Genomic DNA, 15,742 nt, shown 5'->3' with positions numbered 1-15,742 from the left:
CTAAACTAAAGCTTAGGTGCAAACTGGAGCAATGCTTTTCAAAATGTGGTTGAATGACTATATGCCTCTGCACAATCACTTACAGGACTTACTGCAAAAAACAAGCCTCCTGGAAATCTAGAACTTTGGGGGATGAAGCTTAGGAATCTAGTTGAGAATTTCAACTGCAGATTGGATTTTGAGAACTACTCTTTTATACCTAAAGCACTTGGGGAAAAAAAAAATATCTTTCTATGCAACCTTTAAGCCTGTGTTCTTAGAGATGACCTGAGTCCTTAATTACAGAAGAGAAGTTTAATAACTTCTGGTTGAGTATTCCGTATCCAAGGGAGATGCAATATTAGTTTATGTTTCTTCTTTCATCCTAATTATGTTTAAGTAATCCTTTAGGGAGCTTCATGTCACTCTTATAATTCAGGTAGTTATTATTAGCCTTATTTTACAGATAAGAAAATGGAGGCACAGAGTTCCTGGAACTTGCTCAAAGTTACACAATGAATTAGGGCTATCTCGGATTTAGAAGTTGCAATTCCACATTTTTAGACTAGAATTGACTTATCCTAGGGTGTGGAATAACTTCCACTTTGAAGAGGGATCAAAGGGATGTTATATAATTGTTGACACTGTTGCATTTTGTTTTTGTTTATCAATAGGGATTAGGTTAACTTTTTATGAGCACTTTTTATAAAAAATTATAATTTTAGAATTAAAAACAGCAAAGCATAAACAGTAGAGAAAAAATTGAGATAGTATAGAGTTCAGAAACCCTTATCATTCTAAGAGAGTTTATCACTCCAAAAAAGGACTATAAAAGATTATACTGGGCCAGAAGCGGTGACTCACACCTGTAATCCCAGCACTTTAGGAGGCCAGGGCAGGCGGATCACTTGAGGTCAGGAGTTCGATAGCAGCCTGGCCAATATGGTGAAACCCTGTCTCTATTAAAAATACAAAAAATTAGCCAGGCGTGGTGACACACGCCTGTAATCCGAGCTACTCAGGAGGCTGAGGCACAAGAATAGCTTGAACCTGGGAGGTGGAGGTTGCGATGAGCTGAGATCACACCACTGCACTCCAGCCTGGGCAATGGAGCGACACTCCGTCTCAAAACAAACAAACAAACAAACAAACAAACACAAAGCAACAACAGCAACAAAGATTATACTGGTTTCAGATAGCTGGTTTCAGGTGGATTTAGTTTCTAGCAAGGGTATCCCTTTCCTATGGATTCCTTTCTGGTTCTTCCTCTAATAGGTAATCTTCCTTGTGTATAACAAGGGATATAATAGTCTGGTTACTATGCTTAGGAAATTCATTAAATATTTTATGACCTTCAAGAGAATAAAATTTATGAATGATAGAATTCCTGAATGGAATAAATGGGAAAAAAAAAAAAATGATCCAGGGTCTTGTGAGTCTTGTGGTAAAAATTTTCAAGCCCAGATAACTAAGCTTTCTCTAAATAGTTCAACTAGATACTTTAAACCATATACCTTGTAGAAAAAAACCCAGTTATTGATTTGAATTCACAAAGAACTCTACCTACATGTGTTTTGTCTTCACTAACTTTAACTAAAATCACTACTAGTTCAAATATTAGTGCCAGTGGTACAATAATATTGTCTGGTTCTTGGAACAAAATAGTCTGCCAAGTTCTAACCGCTCAACTTCCCTCCTACCCTTCCAATTCCTCCCCTCCCACTGTTCCCTTTGTACATTCCTCCTTCTGCAAAAGCCATCCTGTGCCCTTTCTTTCAAGGGACTTCAATCACAGTGGCAGCCACACCTATGATTATAACATTAAACCAGCAGGAAGTATATGGCCTTAAGAATTTAATCTCAACTTCCATTAGAAAATAATTGGAAACTCAGATACATAAACATGTGTTGTTTTGTTTTGTTTTACTAGGACAAGCCAACAACTATAGCATGGCAATGGTTTTACAACCAAAACAACTGAACCTACAAGCAAACATGGGTGAACTGAGCTAACTTGCTTGCTTTCACTGTGGTAGCAGTAGTATTTTCCTAATTGTTAAGACCCCAACACAGAGTTACATGTGGTCACAAACAGATATTAATTAATCATTTTGTAAAACTTTATTATTGTTAAAGATCAGAAGTAGGGTAAAAACACTTGAGCTGTGAAGAGCTCTGCATTATAGTGAAGGCATTGTATGAAGAAAAACATCATCTGAATACATAAACAATTATCACTAATATATCAGTTAGGCTTTATTTGTCCCTATTGCTTCACTCAGGTGGAAATACTTCCACATGTTTTTAAAGCATCTAAATTCAAATTCAGTAACAATAAATGCTTCATCATTATTTGCAACTCATCTGATAGTAAACATTTCATAACTATTTTATTTAATGGGACCAGCCATGTACTGTGACCTAAATCACAGACTATTACATTTAATTTTGTTTCTTCATTAATGTAGACCAAAATGTTTCAAGCATGTCCTCAGTCTTTGGGAAAGAGGTAGACAGTGGCACTCATATGGAAGAGTTCTAGAAGAAGCCGAGATAATTTCGAATAACCTTTCTTGTAGCTGTAATAAGACTACGTGAAGATACAACAGGCTTGGGCAGCATATAAAGCATCTTTTTCATTGGTGTCATTCACAAACCACACTGACCTCTAGATTGTAAAACAAAACTACCAACAGTGAAATCTTCAAATCCAACTGGCAGGAGAGCAGTGGATTGGAAGGAAGACCAATATGCTTAGATGAGGGGTACGTGAGGCGCCTGGGCAGAAAATTTTAAGAGCACTTACTGCAGGACCCTGAGAGTCAGTGCATCTTCAAGTTTGCACCCTACCGCACTCACCACATCCTAAGTTTCTGCCCTGCACAAGAGCTCCAAAGTGAAGTTGGCTGCAAGAGCCAGGGAGGACTGATGTCCACATTCCACAGCTTTGAAGCAAAGCTTGAGAACCAGCCTTATCTCAAGTAAAAAGGATTTACTAATCTCTAGACCAGTACTTTGGAGACTCTGCCATTTCCCTTGAGAGACCAAGACCAGCCTGGTGTGCCTTGTTACTAGGCAAACAAAGCATTCTCCCCGCAAAGACTTTATGTTAAGGATCCAGTAGTTCCTTTCCCAGATCCTAGAGCCCTGCCGGAAAACATCAGTCCAATATCTCAGGTCCTGTCACCTTCTGACAGAATTATTGATACAAATCACCTATTTAGATTGTGATATTACCTCTCCCTTGACTTCTTCCCCTTGGTCCTACAGCCTACCTGACTTCCCCCATCTACTACAATAGAAGGTGGGGCACAAAGAAGACCAATATGCTAGGACGCTCAGTCTCTTCAGCTTTACAGATAAGCCTCACTATTACCTCTAAACAAAGTGGAAGCCAGTCCTGGCAGCTCACCTATAATCCCAGCATCTTGGAAGGCTGAGGCAGGCAGATAGCTGGAAGCCAGGACTTTTGAGACCAGCCTGGCCAACATACTACCATACCCCATCTCTACCAAAAATACAAAAATCAGCCGGGTTGGTGGCACACACTTGTAATCCCAGGTACTTGGGAAACTGAGGCAGGAGAATAGCTTGAATCCAGAAGGCAGAGGTTGCAGTGAGGAGAGACTGCACCACTGCACTCCAGTCGGGGCAACAGAGAAAGACTCTGTCTCAAAACAACAACAACGACAACAACAACAACAACAAGGTGAAGTGATACTTCACTTTGGAGCTCTCTTTTTCCTAAACGTGGATTCTTAAAATGTTTCTAAACTAGCAGTTTTGTAATAACTTTTTTCCTTAAAATTCTGGCACATTTAAAATATTGGAAATTCTGGGCTTTAAAAAATATTGGGATTATATCAGTGCTTATTTATCTCTATAAACTAGTCAGAACAGAGTCCCTTTAATTAGAGATACTATAGTGGGATTTATTAATACACTTTAGAAGTAGGGAAGTATTTTATATTCACCCAGGGAGACATAAAGTCTGTTCTAAGTTATACACACACAGACACATAGAGAGGTTATTGCTTCTGTTTTACAACTTCAATCTCAGGTCAAAAGTAAACACAAAACCACAAAAATTCACCAGCTCTTCTGCTTGAGCGGCCTTTATGTTAAAACAAACAAAACCTCACCAGCCCACATCTCAAATAGCTATCCTCCTTCCCTCTCAGTGGACACAAAAGTAATTAATTAATTTGAGCTCACAAATGATAAACAAAAAGACTTACAAACTGGTGTCTCTATCACCTCTCTTATTTATTTATTTGAACGCCTGGCCTCAAGCAATTCTCCCACCTCAGCCCCAAGTGGTTGAGATGACAGGTTTGAGCCACTGCACCTATCTACCTCTCTACCAAGAAAGACTAGACGTCCATCATCCAACAGATACCACCAAATGGTTAGACCACAAAACCAAACTCCCAATCACTGCTGCTATCAATGCATCAGTAATGTATAAGTTATATCTGAATAACTTATCAGGAATGTACAAATCAGAAACAAAAACAAAATTCTAAAAATCAATTAAGAAGGAAAAATATATAACCACTTCGGATTTCTCTAAGAGCAAATAAAAAACATGCCTGGGCTTAAACAACCCATGATATATACATTTCTGTCTCAAGACAGTTTGACTCATCACATAAATCCACTTGGGCATCTCTGTGAACCTTAAGATTTCCAATAATATAGTATAATTCTCAAAAACCTAAAATCATGTCTCTAATGTGAACATAAAACAAATACATGTCAAAGTTTTATTCAACTCATTAGTTAGTGAGGGAACCGATAATTTAAAACCAATACAGAATATTAGAGAAGCTAGGCATATATTAATAAAGAAATGTTAGGACACAATTGCAGGGTTAGAGACAAAGCTGACTAATGTGTTACAGAACAATACATCATAACCTGTGTTGGTATCTGGTACACCAGAAAAATTATTTGCATCTTTACCAAACCAAAATCTACCAAAGTTAACCTTTGCCCCTAGAGAATTGTAAAACAGCCCACTCAAGTCAAGTCAATATAATAAAGTCAAGTTCAGAGCAGCACTGAAAGAACATCCAGTAAATAAATCTCTTTTGCCTATTTCCAAGTTTTAGTCATTTTTTTCCACGGAAATGAGATATTGCAAATATTGCAGGGGACATAGACGTACTAAAAAACTACGAATTCACCTGAAATTCATACTGTATTTTATCCGGCAACCCTAACCACAAGTTAACCAAAACTTTACCAAGTCTGTATAGTTCTGTTGCCAACACAGTATCTCTTAACTATGTTCCTCAGCTTCATCTTCCCCTAGATAATAAATCTTATATTAAGAGCTATTGCTATTGCACGGCTATTCTTTACATTTACCACTGGAGGGCGCACATAACTCGTTGTATACTAGACAAGACGTCATGAAGAAACCACCTGAGCGTTTCTGCATCTCAACCACTAGAGGCCAGTACAGGAACTTCAGATTTTGCAACCGGACTGTACTCACGCCCTAAGCAGCCACGCGCAGGCGCGAAACTCCTCCCCAGGCCAGACACGGCCTGCGCATGCGTTCAAGTGAGCGCGCAGACGCTGTTGGTAAGACTAGCGGGAAAAGAAAGGGTGCGCGCGGCTGGAAGCGCGCATGCGCAGTGACTAATGCTCTAGGCTCCTTCAGGGCTGAGCATAGCGCGTTTCTTGCGGTGGGTGGAAATGCCCAACCGAGGGACGCTCCCAGAGGACAGCCCTGTGCTGATCCCCACCGACAATTCGACCCCACACAAGGAGGATCTTAGCAGCAAGGTGAGTGTGAGACGCAATGAAAAGGCTCCTGGACTCGGGACTGGGCTCCACAGGACCCTAAAGTTGATCCGCAGAGGGCAGCGTGGGGCCTGCCCGGGCCTCGGCTTTGCCCTGCTACTTTGCTCTTTTTATTCTTAGCACTTGACAGCCACAGTTAGTCCTTTTGTTTTCTGAAAACAGTTGCGAAAAGGGAGATATTGAAATTTGCCCCGAGACACGACCCAGGTGGCAGCGGGGCGGAGTTTTGGTTGGGTGTTTTCCTCCCTAGTCTTTTTAAACTTTGGGAAATACCGCCCACCCCAAATCTGTTCCATCGCAGATATTCTCCATCTAGTTAACCATGCCAGCAACCCGGGATCCATCCTTGACGCCCATCATGGAAGCCTATCAGTTCTACCTTTGAAACTCATTTCAAATATGCCCCTTTATCACCGTGAACACTCTTACCACCCCAAATAAGCCACCGTCATCTGCCATCGGGACCACCGTCCCCCCCGCCCCCCGCAAGGGCTTCCTAACTGGTCTCTCCTCATCCACCTGTTAGCTGCTGCTTCTCCGTTAACCAAAGCAATGGTCCTAAAACACTCATTGGGTTGTCACTGTTATACCAAAAAGGGGGAGAGAGGAAGCCAATATAATATAAGCCTTAACTGCCATAAACAAACAAAACCTTTAAAGATAAATGGGGGTGGGGAGGGTTGTAGCCCTTCAGGTATTACATGTCCTAGATTCTACTTTGGTTCTGTCCCAAACTTACAATGGCATCTGGACAAGTCTCTTTAATCTTTCTGTATCAGTTACTTTCTTTGAAGTAAAGTGAAATGTACACCTGTCATTCCTGAAATGGGAAAGCCCCGTACAAATGTTAAGTCTCAAAGAATGTTTACAAATTCGGCCTTGGAATTCAACCTCATTACTACAGCTCTGCCAACTGGGGAGACAGAAAAGTGCATACTCATGGGAATTGGGGGTGAATTTTCAAAAGACACACAGCCCATTCTGATTACCACCATAGCAAGCCACTTACGCATACTGGTGAATACAAATCCCTGAGGTGTGTGTGAAGTAGCACAAATATTATAAAAGCTGCTTTTAGAGGCTCTTGTGATACTATGTAATCAGTCGTGTTTACAAAATAAATAAAGAGTTAAAAAGAAACTTAGTTTTCACTTAGTTGAGCCCTCTCCTACAAATAAATGAAGCCCAGGTTAGCACGGTGGCCCAGGCCTGTAGTCCCAGATACTCGGAGGCTAAGGCGTGAGAATCGCCTGACCCCGGGAAAATCGAGGCTGCAGTGAGCCGTCATCGCGCCATTGCACTCCAGCCTGAGTAACAGATCAAGACCCTGTTTGAAAAAAAAAAAAGAAACCCAGTTCAACAGTGCCAGCTCTATGCTAGTCATTGAGATAAAAAGGGAAAAATACAAAGATGGAACATGACAGGTCTTACTGTCCCCAAATAAGGCATTGCTTGATTTGAATGTTTGCACTTCTTAGTACATAAAATCATGAAAATATTGAAAAAAGTAACCCACCCCTCATTCAATTTGCCTTTTTTTCCCCAATCTAAATCACAGCTTAATTGAAAGACTGGAATTCCTTTTGGTGTGTATATGTATGTGTATATATATATATATACACACACCTATTTTTTTTTTTCTTCTTTTTTTGAGATGGAGTTTCACTCTTCTTGCCCAGGCTAGAGTGCAATGGCGCAATCTTGGCTCACCGCAGCCTCTGCCTCCCAGGTTCAAGCAATTCCCCTGCCTCAACCTCCTGAGTAGCTGGGATTACAGGCATGCGCCACTATGCTTGGCTAATTTTGTATTTTTAGTGGAGATGGGGTTTTTCCGTGTTGGTCAGGCTGGTCTCGAACTCCTGACCTCAGGTGATCCACCTGCCTTGGCTTCCCGAACTGCTGGGATTACAGGCATGAGCCACTGTGCTGGGCCTGGTGTATATCATATATTTTTAATAAAAGGTATAAACCTTGTTGAGTAACTGTAGTCTTGGGCATGATTGCTGGTTACGAACACCAAATCCCCTGTCTGATCTTAATGGGTTACCTAACATTTTGCAAGTCTAATCACTGTTTTTTCTCCTCCAACTTTTCCCCAACTGTACCACCACACAGACTGCGGTTTGTTTTTTTTTTTTTTTTTTTTTGAGACGGAGTCTCGCTCTGTCTCCCGGGCTGGAGTGCAGTGGCCGGATCTCAGTGCAAGCTCCGCCTCCCGGGTTTACGCCATTCTCCTGCCTCAGCCTCCCGAGTAGCTGGGACTACCGGCGCCCGCCACCTCGCCTGGCTAGTTTTTTGTATTTTTTAGTAGAGACGGGGTTTCACTGTGTTAGCCAGGATGGTCTCGATCTCCTGACCTCGTGATTCGCCCGTCTTGGCCTTCCAAAGTGCTGGAATTACAGGCTTGAGCCACCGCGCCTGGCCTACTGCTGTTGAAGATAATCTGTATATTCACGAACTGCCCATTTGGAAAACCAGTACATCATAGCCCCTTATCCCATCTCTAATTTTAAAACAACCCCTTAAGGGATTCTCATTGAACATACTTTGAAAACATCTAGCTTAAGGAGTTTTTCTTTATTTCAATAGATTAAAGAACAAAAAATTGTGGTGGATGAACTTTCTAACCTTAAGAAGAATAGGGTGAGTTATTATAGGAATTCTGAATAGTAAATATGTGGGAGGTTTATTTATGTTAACTATATATTAAAGTTATAAGAATTATAGATAAGATTTAATCATACTTTAATAAAATGTATAGTATTTCAGCATCTTTTTAAATTTCAAGTGTCTAGATTCTTTTTTTAAATGGATAGATCTCATAGTTGAAGATGTCTTTTTTCTATCACATGCTATTCACATTGCATTTGCAACAAATGATACTAGTTGTATTTTGGTATCTTGGAGCTGTAATCACTGATGATGTTTATTTTATACCTGAATTTGGTGTTTTCTTTTGATACAAACAAACTTTATATTGAAATGAGAAGAAACTTTTAAATCAATGTGGATGATTATTGAACAAAAAAGGATACATTGCTTCCCCTCCCTCCAAAAAATTTTTACATAGATTTTTATAAATGTGTATCATGGTTATTTAATGCCATTTCCATTAATATAAACAAGCAAGCTACTGCTTTGTGTATAGTTTCAGTGTCAAATTACATTTTAACATTCAGGAACAAATTAGTTTGAACTCTTAAAAGTATTTTAAAGATTATGTAATAACTGTTTAGATATTTCTGATGTTGTCACTTATGGAATATTAGAAGTTGAAGCACATGAAAAAATTAGCTGGGCGCATGCCTGTACTCCCAGCTACTCGGGAGGCCAAGGCACAAGAATCTCTTGAACCTGGGAGGCAGAGGTTGCAGTGAATTGAGCACATCACTGCACTCCAGCCTAGGCGACACAGCAGGACTCCATCTCAAAAAAAAAAAAAAAAAATTTGAGGCAGAATTAATACAGACTTTCTCTAGAGGGCAAATTGGCAGAAAGTCTCAACAACTCAAACCATAACACTTTGACCCAGCAGTTCCATTTATAGTAGTTGATACTTAGGAGAGAATCATGGGAATGCACGAAGATTTAGTTACAAAGATATTCATCACAACGTTGATTCACAATAGCAAAGAGTTGGTAACACCTTAAATGTTTAGTATTTGAAGCAGAGCAAATAAACTGTAATATATTATACCTATATAGCAGTAGGTATAATTTGGTCACCATAGCTTGCTTTGCCATTTTTGTGTTCTTGTAAAATAACACTTACTGATAAGAAAAAGTGTTCTCAATATATTGCTCATTGATAAAAGCATAAATCTGCAGATACAGTAAGAACATTTTTTGTTAAAATGGTATATGGAGAGAAAATAGTTTCATTTCAGTAGTAGCACTTTCTGGTAGTTGGGCAATGGATGACTTTTATTTGTGTTTTTGCTTATCTGTGTTTGCTAAAGTATAGGTACTGAATATATATTACTGAAGTTCAAGAATTAGTGATAATAGGGTTAAGGATTTTAACATCTACTTTTTAGATCAAAATTTGATATTAGCCTAAATTATGTTTTCCAGAAAGTATATAGGCAGCAACAGAACAGCAATATATTCTTTCTTGCAGACCGAACAGAAATGCTATCTGAGAGCAAAAGTAAGTTTTTTCTTTTTTGTGGCTTTTGGGGGGTGCCTAAATTATACTCATCTGAATGTTAAAATATATATCAAAAGATTAATACAGCAGTTTGGTTTTCTTCAAGTTAGCCTTCCAAAGATGAGTCAACAGTTAAAAAATATATATATATATATATCTATATCATAATATGTATTAGAAAGCAATAGTTATTAACATGTGCTTTAGAGTTTCAAACAGGTCTAAGTATGACAAACCATTACCACTTTCTACCTTTGTGACTTTGGGTAAAATACTTTAAGCCTCCAAGGTATTGTGGGATCTAAACAAGATGCTGTATAAAAAGTGCTTAGCCAAGTGCTTGGGCCAAAATGAGCACTCGGCAAAACAGAAGCTATTTTTGCAAAAGATAAACATTCTTTGTTAGTAGCCTGTTGTTAATTATCATTGGCACTGGCACAGTGTGTGTGTTTATATGGTTTGATTTTGGTAAACAGCTTGTTTTGCCTTCTGAATTGCTAGGTAGAAGTCCAAGAATTTTTATGTTATTTAATATTTATTCTCCTTCCCTGCAATAGGTATATTGGATGAACTGAAAAAAGAATACCAAGAAACAGAAAACTTAGAGAAGACCAAAATCAAGAAATAGTCAACCTGATTTCACGTAACAATGTGTGGCATTTGTTGTTCTGTAAACTTTTCTGCTGAGCATTTCAGTCAAGATGTAAAAGAGGACTTACTATATAATCTTAAACAGCGGGGACCCAATAGTAGTAAACAATTGTTCAAGTCTGATGTTAACTACCAGTGTTTATTTTCTGGTCACGTCCTACACTTGAGGGGTGTTTTGACTACCCAGCCTGTGGAAGATGAAAGAGGCAATGTGTTTCTGTGGAATGGAGAAATTTTTAGTGGAATAAAGGTTGAAGCTGAAGAGAATGATACTCAAATTTTGTTTAATTATCTTTCCTCCTGTAAGAATGAATCTGAGATTTTGTCACTCTTCTCAGAAGTACAAGGTCCCTGGTCATTTATATATTATCAAGCATCTAGTCATTATTTATGGTTTGGTAGGGATTTTTTTGGTCGCCGTAGCTTGCTTTGGCGTTTTAGTAATTTGGGCAAGAGTTTCTGCCTCTCTTCAGTTGGCACCCAAACATCTGGATTGGCAAATCGGTGGCAAGAAGTTCCAGCATCTGGACTTTTCAGAATTGATCTTAAGTCTACTGCCATTTCCAGATGCATTATTTTACAACTGTATCCTTGGAAATATATTTCTAGGGAGAATATTATTGAAGAAAATGTTAATAGCCTGAGTCAAATTTCAGCAGACTTACCAGCATTTGTATCCGTGGTAGCAAATGAAGCCAAACTGTATCTTGAAAAACCTGTTGTTCCTTTAAATATGATGTTGCCACAAGCTGCATTGGAGACTCATTGCAGTAATATTTCCAATGTGCCACCTACAAGAGAGACACTTCAGGTCTTTCTTACTGATGTACACATAAAGGAAGTAATTCAGCAGTTCATTGATGTCTTGAGTGTAGCAGTCAAGAAACGTGTCTTGTGTTTACCTAGGGGTGAAAATCTGACAGCAAATGAAGTTTTGAAAATGTGTGATAGGAAAGCAAATGTTGCAATCCTGTTTTCTGGGGGCATTGATTCCATGGTTATTGCAACCCTTGCTGACCGTCATATTCCTTTAGATGAACCAATTGATCTTCTTAATGTAGCTTTCATAGCTGAAGAAAAGACCATGCCAACTAGCTTTAACAAAGAAAGAAATAAAAAGAAAAATAAATGTGAAATATCTTCTGAAGAATTCTCTAAAGATGTTGCTGCTACTGATGATGACAGTCCTGATAAACATGTCAGTGTACCAGATAGAATCACAGGAAGGGCGGGACTAAAGGAACTACAAGCTGTTAGCCCTTCCCGAATTTGGAATTTTGTTGAAATTAATGTTTCTATGGAAGAACTGCAGAAATTAAGAAGAACTCGAATATGTCACTTAATTTGGCCATTGGATACAGTTTTGGATGATAGCATTGGCTGTGCAGTCTGGTTTGCTTCTAGAGGAATTGGTCGGTTAGTGGCCCAAGATGGAGTGAAATCCTATCAGAGCAGTGCAAAGGTATGACACAGTGTTTCTTTTGATAATTTCTGAGACCTATTTTTGACCCTTAAAGCTTGTAGTATTTTGATGGTAAGAATATAGCATATTTTAGTTGCATTTAAACTACAACACAACATATGTGACTTCTTTAGAATTGGATATATTTTACTATTTTCTGTCTTTATCTTGTTTTTCTCCTAAAGTGTTATCTTTAGGTTTGCAATTTTTAAGCTTTTCTTTTATCTTGTTTTCTTTACTGTGTAGTTGTAGTTGATAACATTTTTATGTGGATTTCTTTAAACTGCATAGGTAGTTCTCACTGGAATTGGTGCAGATGAGCAACTTGCAGGTTATTCTCGTCATCGTGTCCGCTTTCAGTCACATGGGCTGGAAGGATTGAATAAGGAAATAATGATGGAACTGGGTCGAATTTCTTCTAGAAATCTTGGTCGTGATGACAGAGTTATTGGTGATCATGGAAAAGAAGCAAGGTAATTCTAATCATTTGAGTGTTGTTCGGTATTTTTATAAAAACAGCAGAGTGTAAATGGAGACTTCTAAGTTTGTTTTCTCTTTGGAGACTGTTCATATGAATAACAGCAGCAATAATAACTTGGCTTTATATTATAAACACAGTCAGAAACAGAGCTGGGAAGAGCCAGGAGAGCAGTTATTTTCTAGAACTCATTCTCTAAGAAATGTATTTTCAGTAATTTTCAAAGGTAACGTAAAGACAGGATTGTTTTTAAGACTATAGTGAAAAAGACTGTTGAAGTAAGCCAGGCATGGTGGCTCATACCTGTCATCCCAGCACTTTAGGAGGCCAAGGCGGGCCGATCACCTGAGGACAGGAGTTCAAGACCAGCCTGGTAAACATGGTAAAACCCCACCTCTACTAAAAATACAAAAAAATGAGCTGATCGTGGTGCCGCATGCCTGTAGTTCAGCTACTCGGGAGGCTGAGAATGGCTTGAACCCGGGAGGTGGAGGTTGCAGTGAGCCCAGATCACGCCACTGCTCTCCAGCCTGGGAGACAGTGTGAGACTCTGTTTCCACATAAAAGACTATCAAAGTAAAACTGAGATAGTGAAATACTAAGATAAGGTATTTAGAGGGTTTTGTTCAGCTTTTAACGTTTGCTTTGCTCCCAGGAAGGGCATAAGCCCCACCTGCAAGCCTTCTTCTCCGATGTTATAGAAACTGGCTTTGTCTCTGTAGACATTTCTGTATGTATAGATCCATGCTGATTTGAAGGTAGTCCTCACACTGGATATTCCTCTGCCACATGTTTTTGAACACAATTCAGTCACATATTGCAGATTACCTAAAACCTTCAGAGAAACCAAGGCACTTTCATGTATCGATTCTTGCTTTTCAGGTTTATTTTTACCTATATCATATTTCTGAAGGTAGTGAACAAGTACAGTATTTGAATAAAACTTTCTAAGACATTAAGTAAGGATAAAGGAAGATGTGACATTTAGTTATAAGGAGCAAAAATCCATTCAAGTAGGCTAATTGATTCAAGTAGGTAGTTTATTACAAGGGTACAAGCATCCAAGAATAGGAAGTCCAAGTAAGCTCCCTGAGAATTAAACATACTACAGTTTCTCTCTCTCCCTCTCTCAGACTTCATTGTTTCTTGTCTCTACTTCAGTCTTTTCCTCTTTCCACTGACTTGTAGCTGCCTTTACACAGTTGTCCTTCTTAAGTTTCTGGTCCTAGTCCATGTAAAAGTTTGGCTACTACGTCATTATTGTATCATAATTTTCCAGATTTCACTATAAAGTGATAACTAATACCGTAATAAAGTCTGTAAACTGTTAAACTGTTTTCTCTTTGAAGGACGTGAGAGAGAAAGAGGTAGAAATTCAGTCTGTTATTTCAGCTAGGTCATAGAGAAGGGAATTTGTCTAGTAAAAGCACTTACTTATGAAAGTATTATATTATGCTCAAATAAAAATGCATATGAAGAATGTTTAAAGCAGCTAATACAGAATTGTGATATAACAAATATAGTGCTAGATCTAAATAATTTATTATGTATCTTGACATACATATTAACAGTAGTGTGTTGATTTGATTCTGTAGTTAAATTTGCTTTTGCGACTCATTCATTTTTATGTAATATTCCAGATAACAAATGTCTTTGCCTTTTCCAGTCTCTTAACCTAGACTAAGATGTAATAAAATGGAAACACTAGTGTAACTGTATTGCATTTGGAGATGTGGGATGGTGGGTGTTAAAGTATTTTAAACAGAAAAAGAACAGAATTTTGTAGAAATTGGGGAAGCAAAAGGGCAGAAAGTTATTTTTTTTAATCTAATATTTTGTTTCTAGGTCATCCCAGAATTTAGGGAAAAAAAAAAATCTAATATTTTGTTCTGTTACAGTAATTTATCACCATTTAATTGGCTTAAGTATAATTAAACAATTTTGATTAACAAAATTTTACCATAAATGTTTTGCAGGTTCAGACTGTGGAGCCCTTCTACATTGGTTCCATATCCCTAAAGTGTCATTTCTTTAGACGTGATAAAGATCAGACACAGATTGAATAGTTAGTTAAGATCATGCTTGTAGGCTAGGTATAGTGGCTCACACCTGTATTCCCAGCAATTTGGGAGGCCGAAGCAGGTGGGTCACTTGAGTGATTTAGGAGTCCGAGACCAGCCTTGGCAATGTGGCGAAATCTCATCTCTACCAAAAAATACAAAGATTAGCTGGGTGTGGTAGTGCTCGCCTAGGTGGAAAAAAAAAAAAAATCATGTTTGTTTTCAAGGCCTCCACAAAGATACCTTGTAAGACAATTTGAAACTATTTCTGGACACAGTAAGCCTAATTTATTTATTGAGACTTAGACTGTTTTCTAGTATATGTCATATGTTATGAAACATTTAGTTTGATTAAATTTTAGCTATAAAACTGTGTATAAATCAAAGCAGGTTGATTTTATTTTTACATAGTGGTTATATTATTTATCGGTTTATTTTAGATTTCCTTTCCTGGATGAAAATGTTGTCTCCTTTCTAAATTCTCTACCAATTTGGGAAAAAGCAAACTTGACTTTACCCCGAGGAATTGGTGAAAAACTACTTTTACGCCTTGCAGCTGTGGAACTTGGTCTTACAGCCTCTGCTCTTCTGCCCAAACGGGCCATGCAATTTGGATCAAGAATTGCAAAAATGGAAAAAAATAATGAAAAGGCATCTGATAAATGTGGACGGCTCCAAATCATTTCCTTAGAAAATCTTTCTATTGAAAAAGGAGACTAAATTGTAATGTGATTCACAATGTAACAATATAAAAATATGTTTTTATATAACTATATAAAAGTGAGATACTCTGCTGCTTTATTATTGTATAATAATAGTAGTTTTAAAGTTCATTTGGTTGAATTTTCATTTTTTCCTGTCACAGAACTCCTAAAACCATGGAATTTCCTTAGTGATAGGGAGTATCTTTTGTTATTCGTAATAAGCCCCTTTTGATCACACCTGAGTTTATGCTAATGCAGTGACTTAGAGTGAGGTCTCTAAATAGCCGTTAATACTTGCAGCTTGGGAGGCCAAGGCAGCGGGATCTCTTGAGTCCAGGGGTTTGAGACCAGCCTGGGCAACATGATGAAACCCCATCTCTACCAAAAAAAAAAAAAAAGAAAGTAAAAAGTGCAGAAAATGAACTGGGCATGGAAGCATGTGCC

At 38.3% G+C, this 15,742-nt stretch overlaps 2 protein-coding genes across 5 annotated transcripts; both read left to right on the top strand.

Moving 5' to 3' along the window:
- The first annotated feature begins 5,564 nt into the window (after nt 1–5,564).
- Nucleotides 5,565–15,427, top strand: ASNSD1 (asparagine synthetase domain containing 1). Of its 3 annotated transcripts, none has more exons than XM_030916698.1 (6): nt 5,586–5,775; nt 8,383–8,436; nt 9,868–9,943; nt 10,501–12,056; nt 12,348–12,529; nt 15,035–15,427. In XM_030916698.1, the coding sequence occupies exons 4-6, from the start codon at nt 10,593–10,595 to the stop codon at nt 15,312–15,314; spliced, it is 1,926 nt and encodes a 641-aa protein (XP_030772558.1). In that variant the 5' UTR covers nt 5,586–5,775; nt 8,383–8,436; nt 9,868–9,943; nt 10,501–10,592; the 3' UTR covers nt 15,315–15,427. The 3 variants fall into 3 exon arrangements, with proteins under 3 accessions (XP_030772559.1, XP_030772558.1, XP_010368583.1); XM_010370281.2 differs by having other exon boundaries at nt 5,620–5,775; nt 9,914–9,943; XM_030916699.1 differs by lacking the exon at nt 8,383–8,436 and having other exon boundaries at nt 5,565–5,775.
- On the top strand, nt 5,565–15,427 carry ASDURF (ASNSD1 upstream reading frame). 2 transcript variants are annotated; one of them, XM_010370280.1, is made up of 6 exons: nt 5,565–5,775; nt 8,383–8,436; nt 9,868–9,943; nt 10,501–12,056; nt 12,348–12,529; nt 15,035–15,427. In XM_010370280.1, exons 1-4 carry the CDS (start codon nt 5,686–5,688, stop codon nt 10,569–10,571), a joined length of 291 nt encoding a protein of 96 aa, XP_010368582.2. In that variant the 5' UTR covers nt 5,565–5,685; the 3' UTR covers nt 10,572–12,056; nt 12,348–12,529; nt 15,035–15,427. The 2 variants fall into 2 exon arrangements, with proteins under 2 accessions (XP_010368582.2, XP_030772560.1); XM_030916700.1 differs by lacking the exons at nt 12,348–12,529; nt 15,035–15,427 and having other exon boundaries at nt 9,914–9,943; nt 10,501–10,861.
- Nucleotides 15,428–15,742: the final 315 nt, after the last annotated feature.

The sequence above is a fragment of the Rhinopithecus roxellana genome, chromosome 14, assembly GCF_007565055.1.
Source record: "Rhinopithecus roxellana isolate Shanxi Qingling chromosome 14, ASM756505v1, whole genome shotgun sequence".
NCBI classification, from domain to species: Eukaryota; Metazoa; Chordata; class Mammalia; order Primates; family Cercopithecidae; genus Rhinopithecus; species Rhinopithecus roxellana.
This window is presented reverse-complemented; position numbering and strand designations above follow the sequence as displayed.

Coding starts and splice junctions, on each gene's coding strand:
- ASNSD1 (XM_030916699.1), top strand. CDS start 10,593: ATGTGTGGCATTTGTTGTTCTGTAAACTTTTCTGCTGAGCATTTCAGT. Junction 12,057..12,347: donor CCTATCAGAGCAGTGCAAAG/GTATGACACAGT, acceptor TAAACTGCATAG/GTAGTTCTCACTGGAATTGG. Junction 12,530..15,034: donor GATCATGGAAAAGAAGCAAG/GTAATTCTAATC, acceptor GGTTTATTTTAG/ATTTCCTTTCCTGGATGAAA.
- ASDURF (XM_010370280.1), top strand. CDS start 5,686: ATGCCCAACCGAGGGACGCTCCCAGAGGACAGCCCTGTGCTGATCCCC. Junction 5,776..8,382: donor AGGAGGATCTTAGCAGCAAG/GTGAGTGTGAGA, acceptor TTATTTCAATAG/ATTAAAGAACAAAAAATTGT. Junction 9,944..10,500: donor AATGCTATCTGAGAGCAAAA/GTAAGTTTTTTC, acceptor TCCCTGCAATAG/GTATATTGGATGAACTGAAA.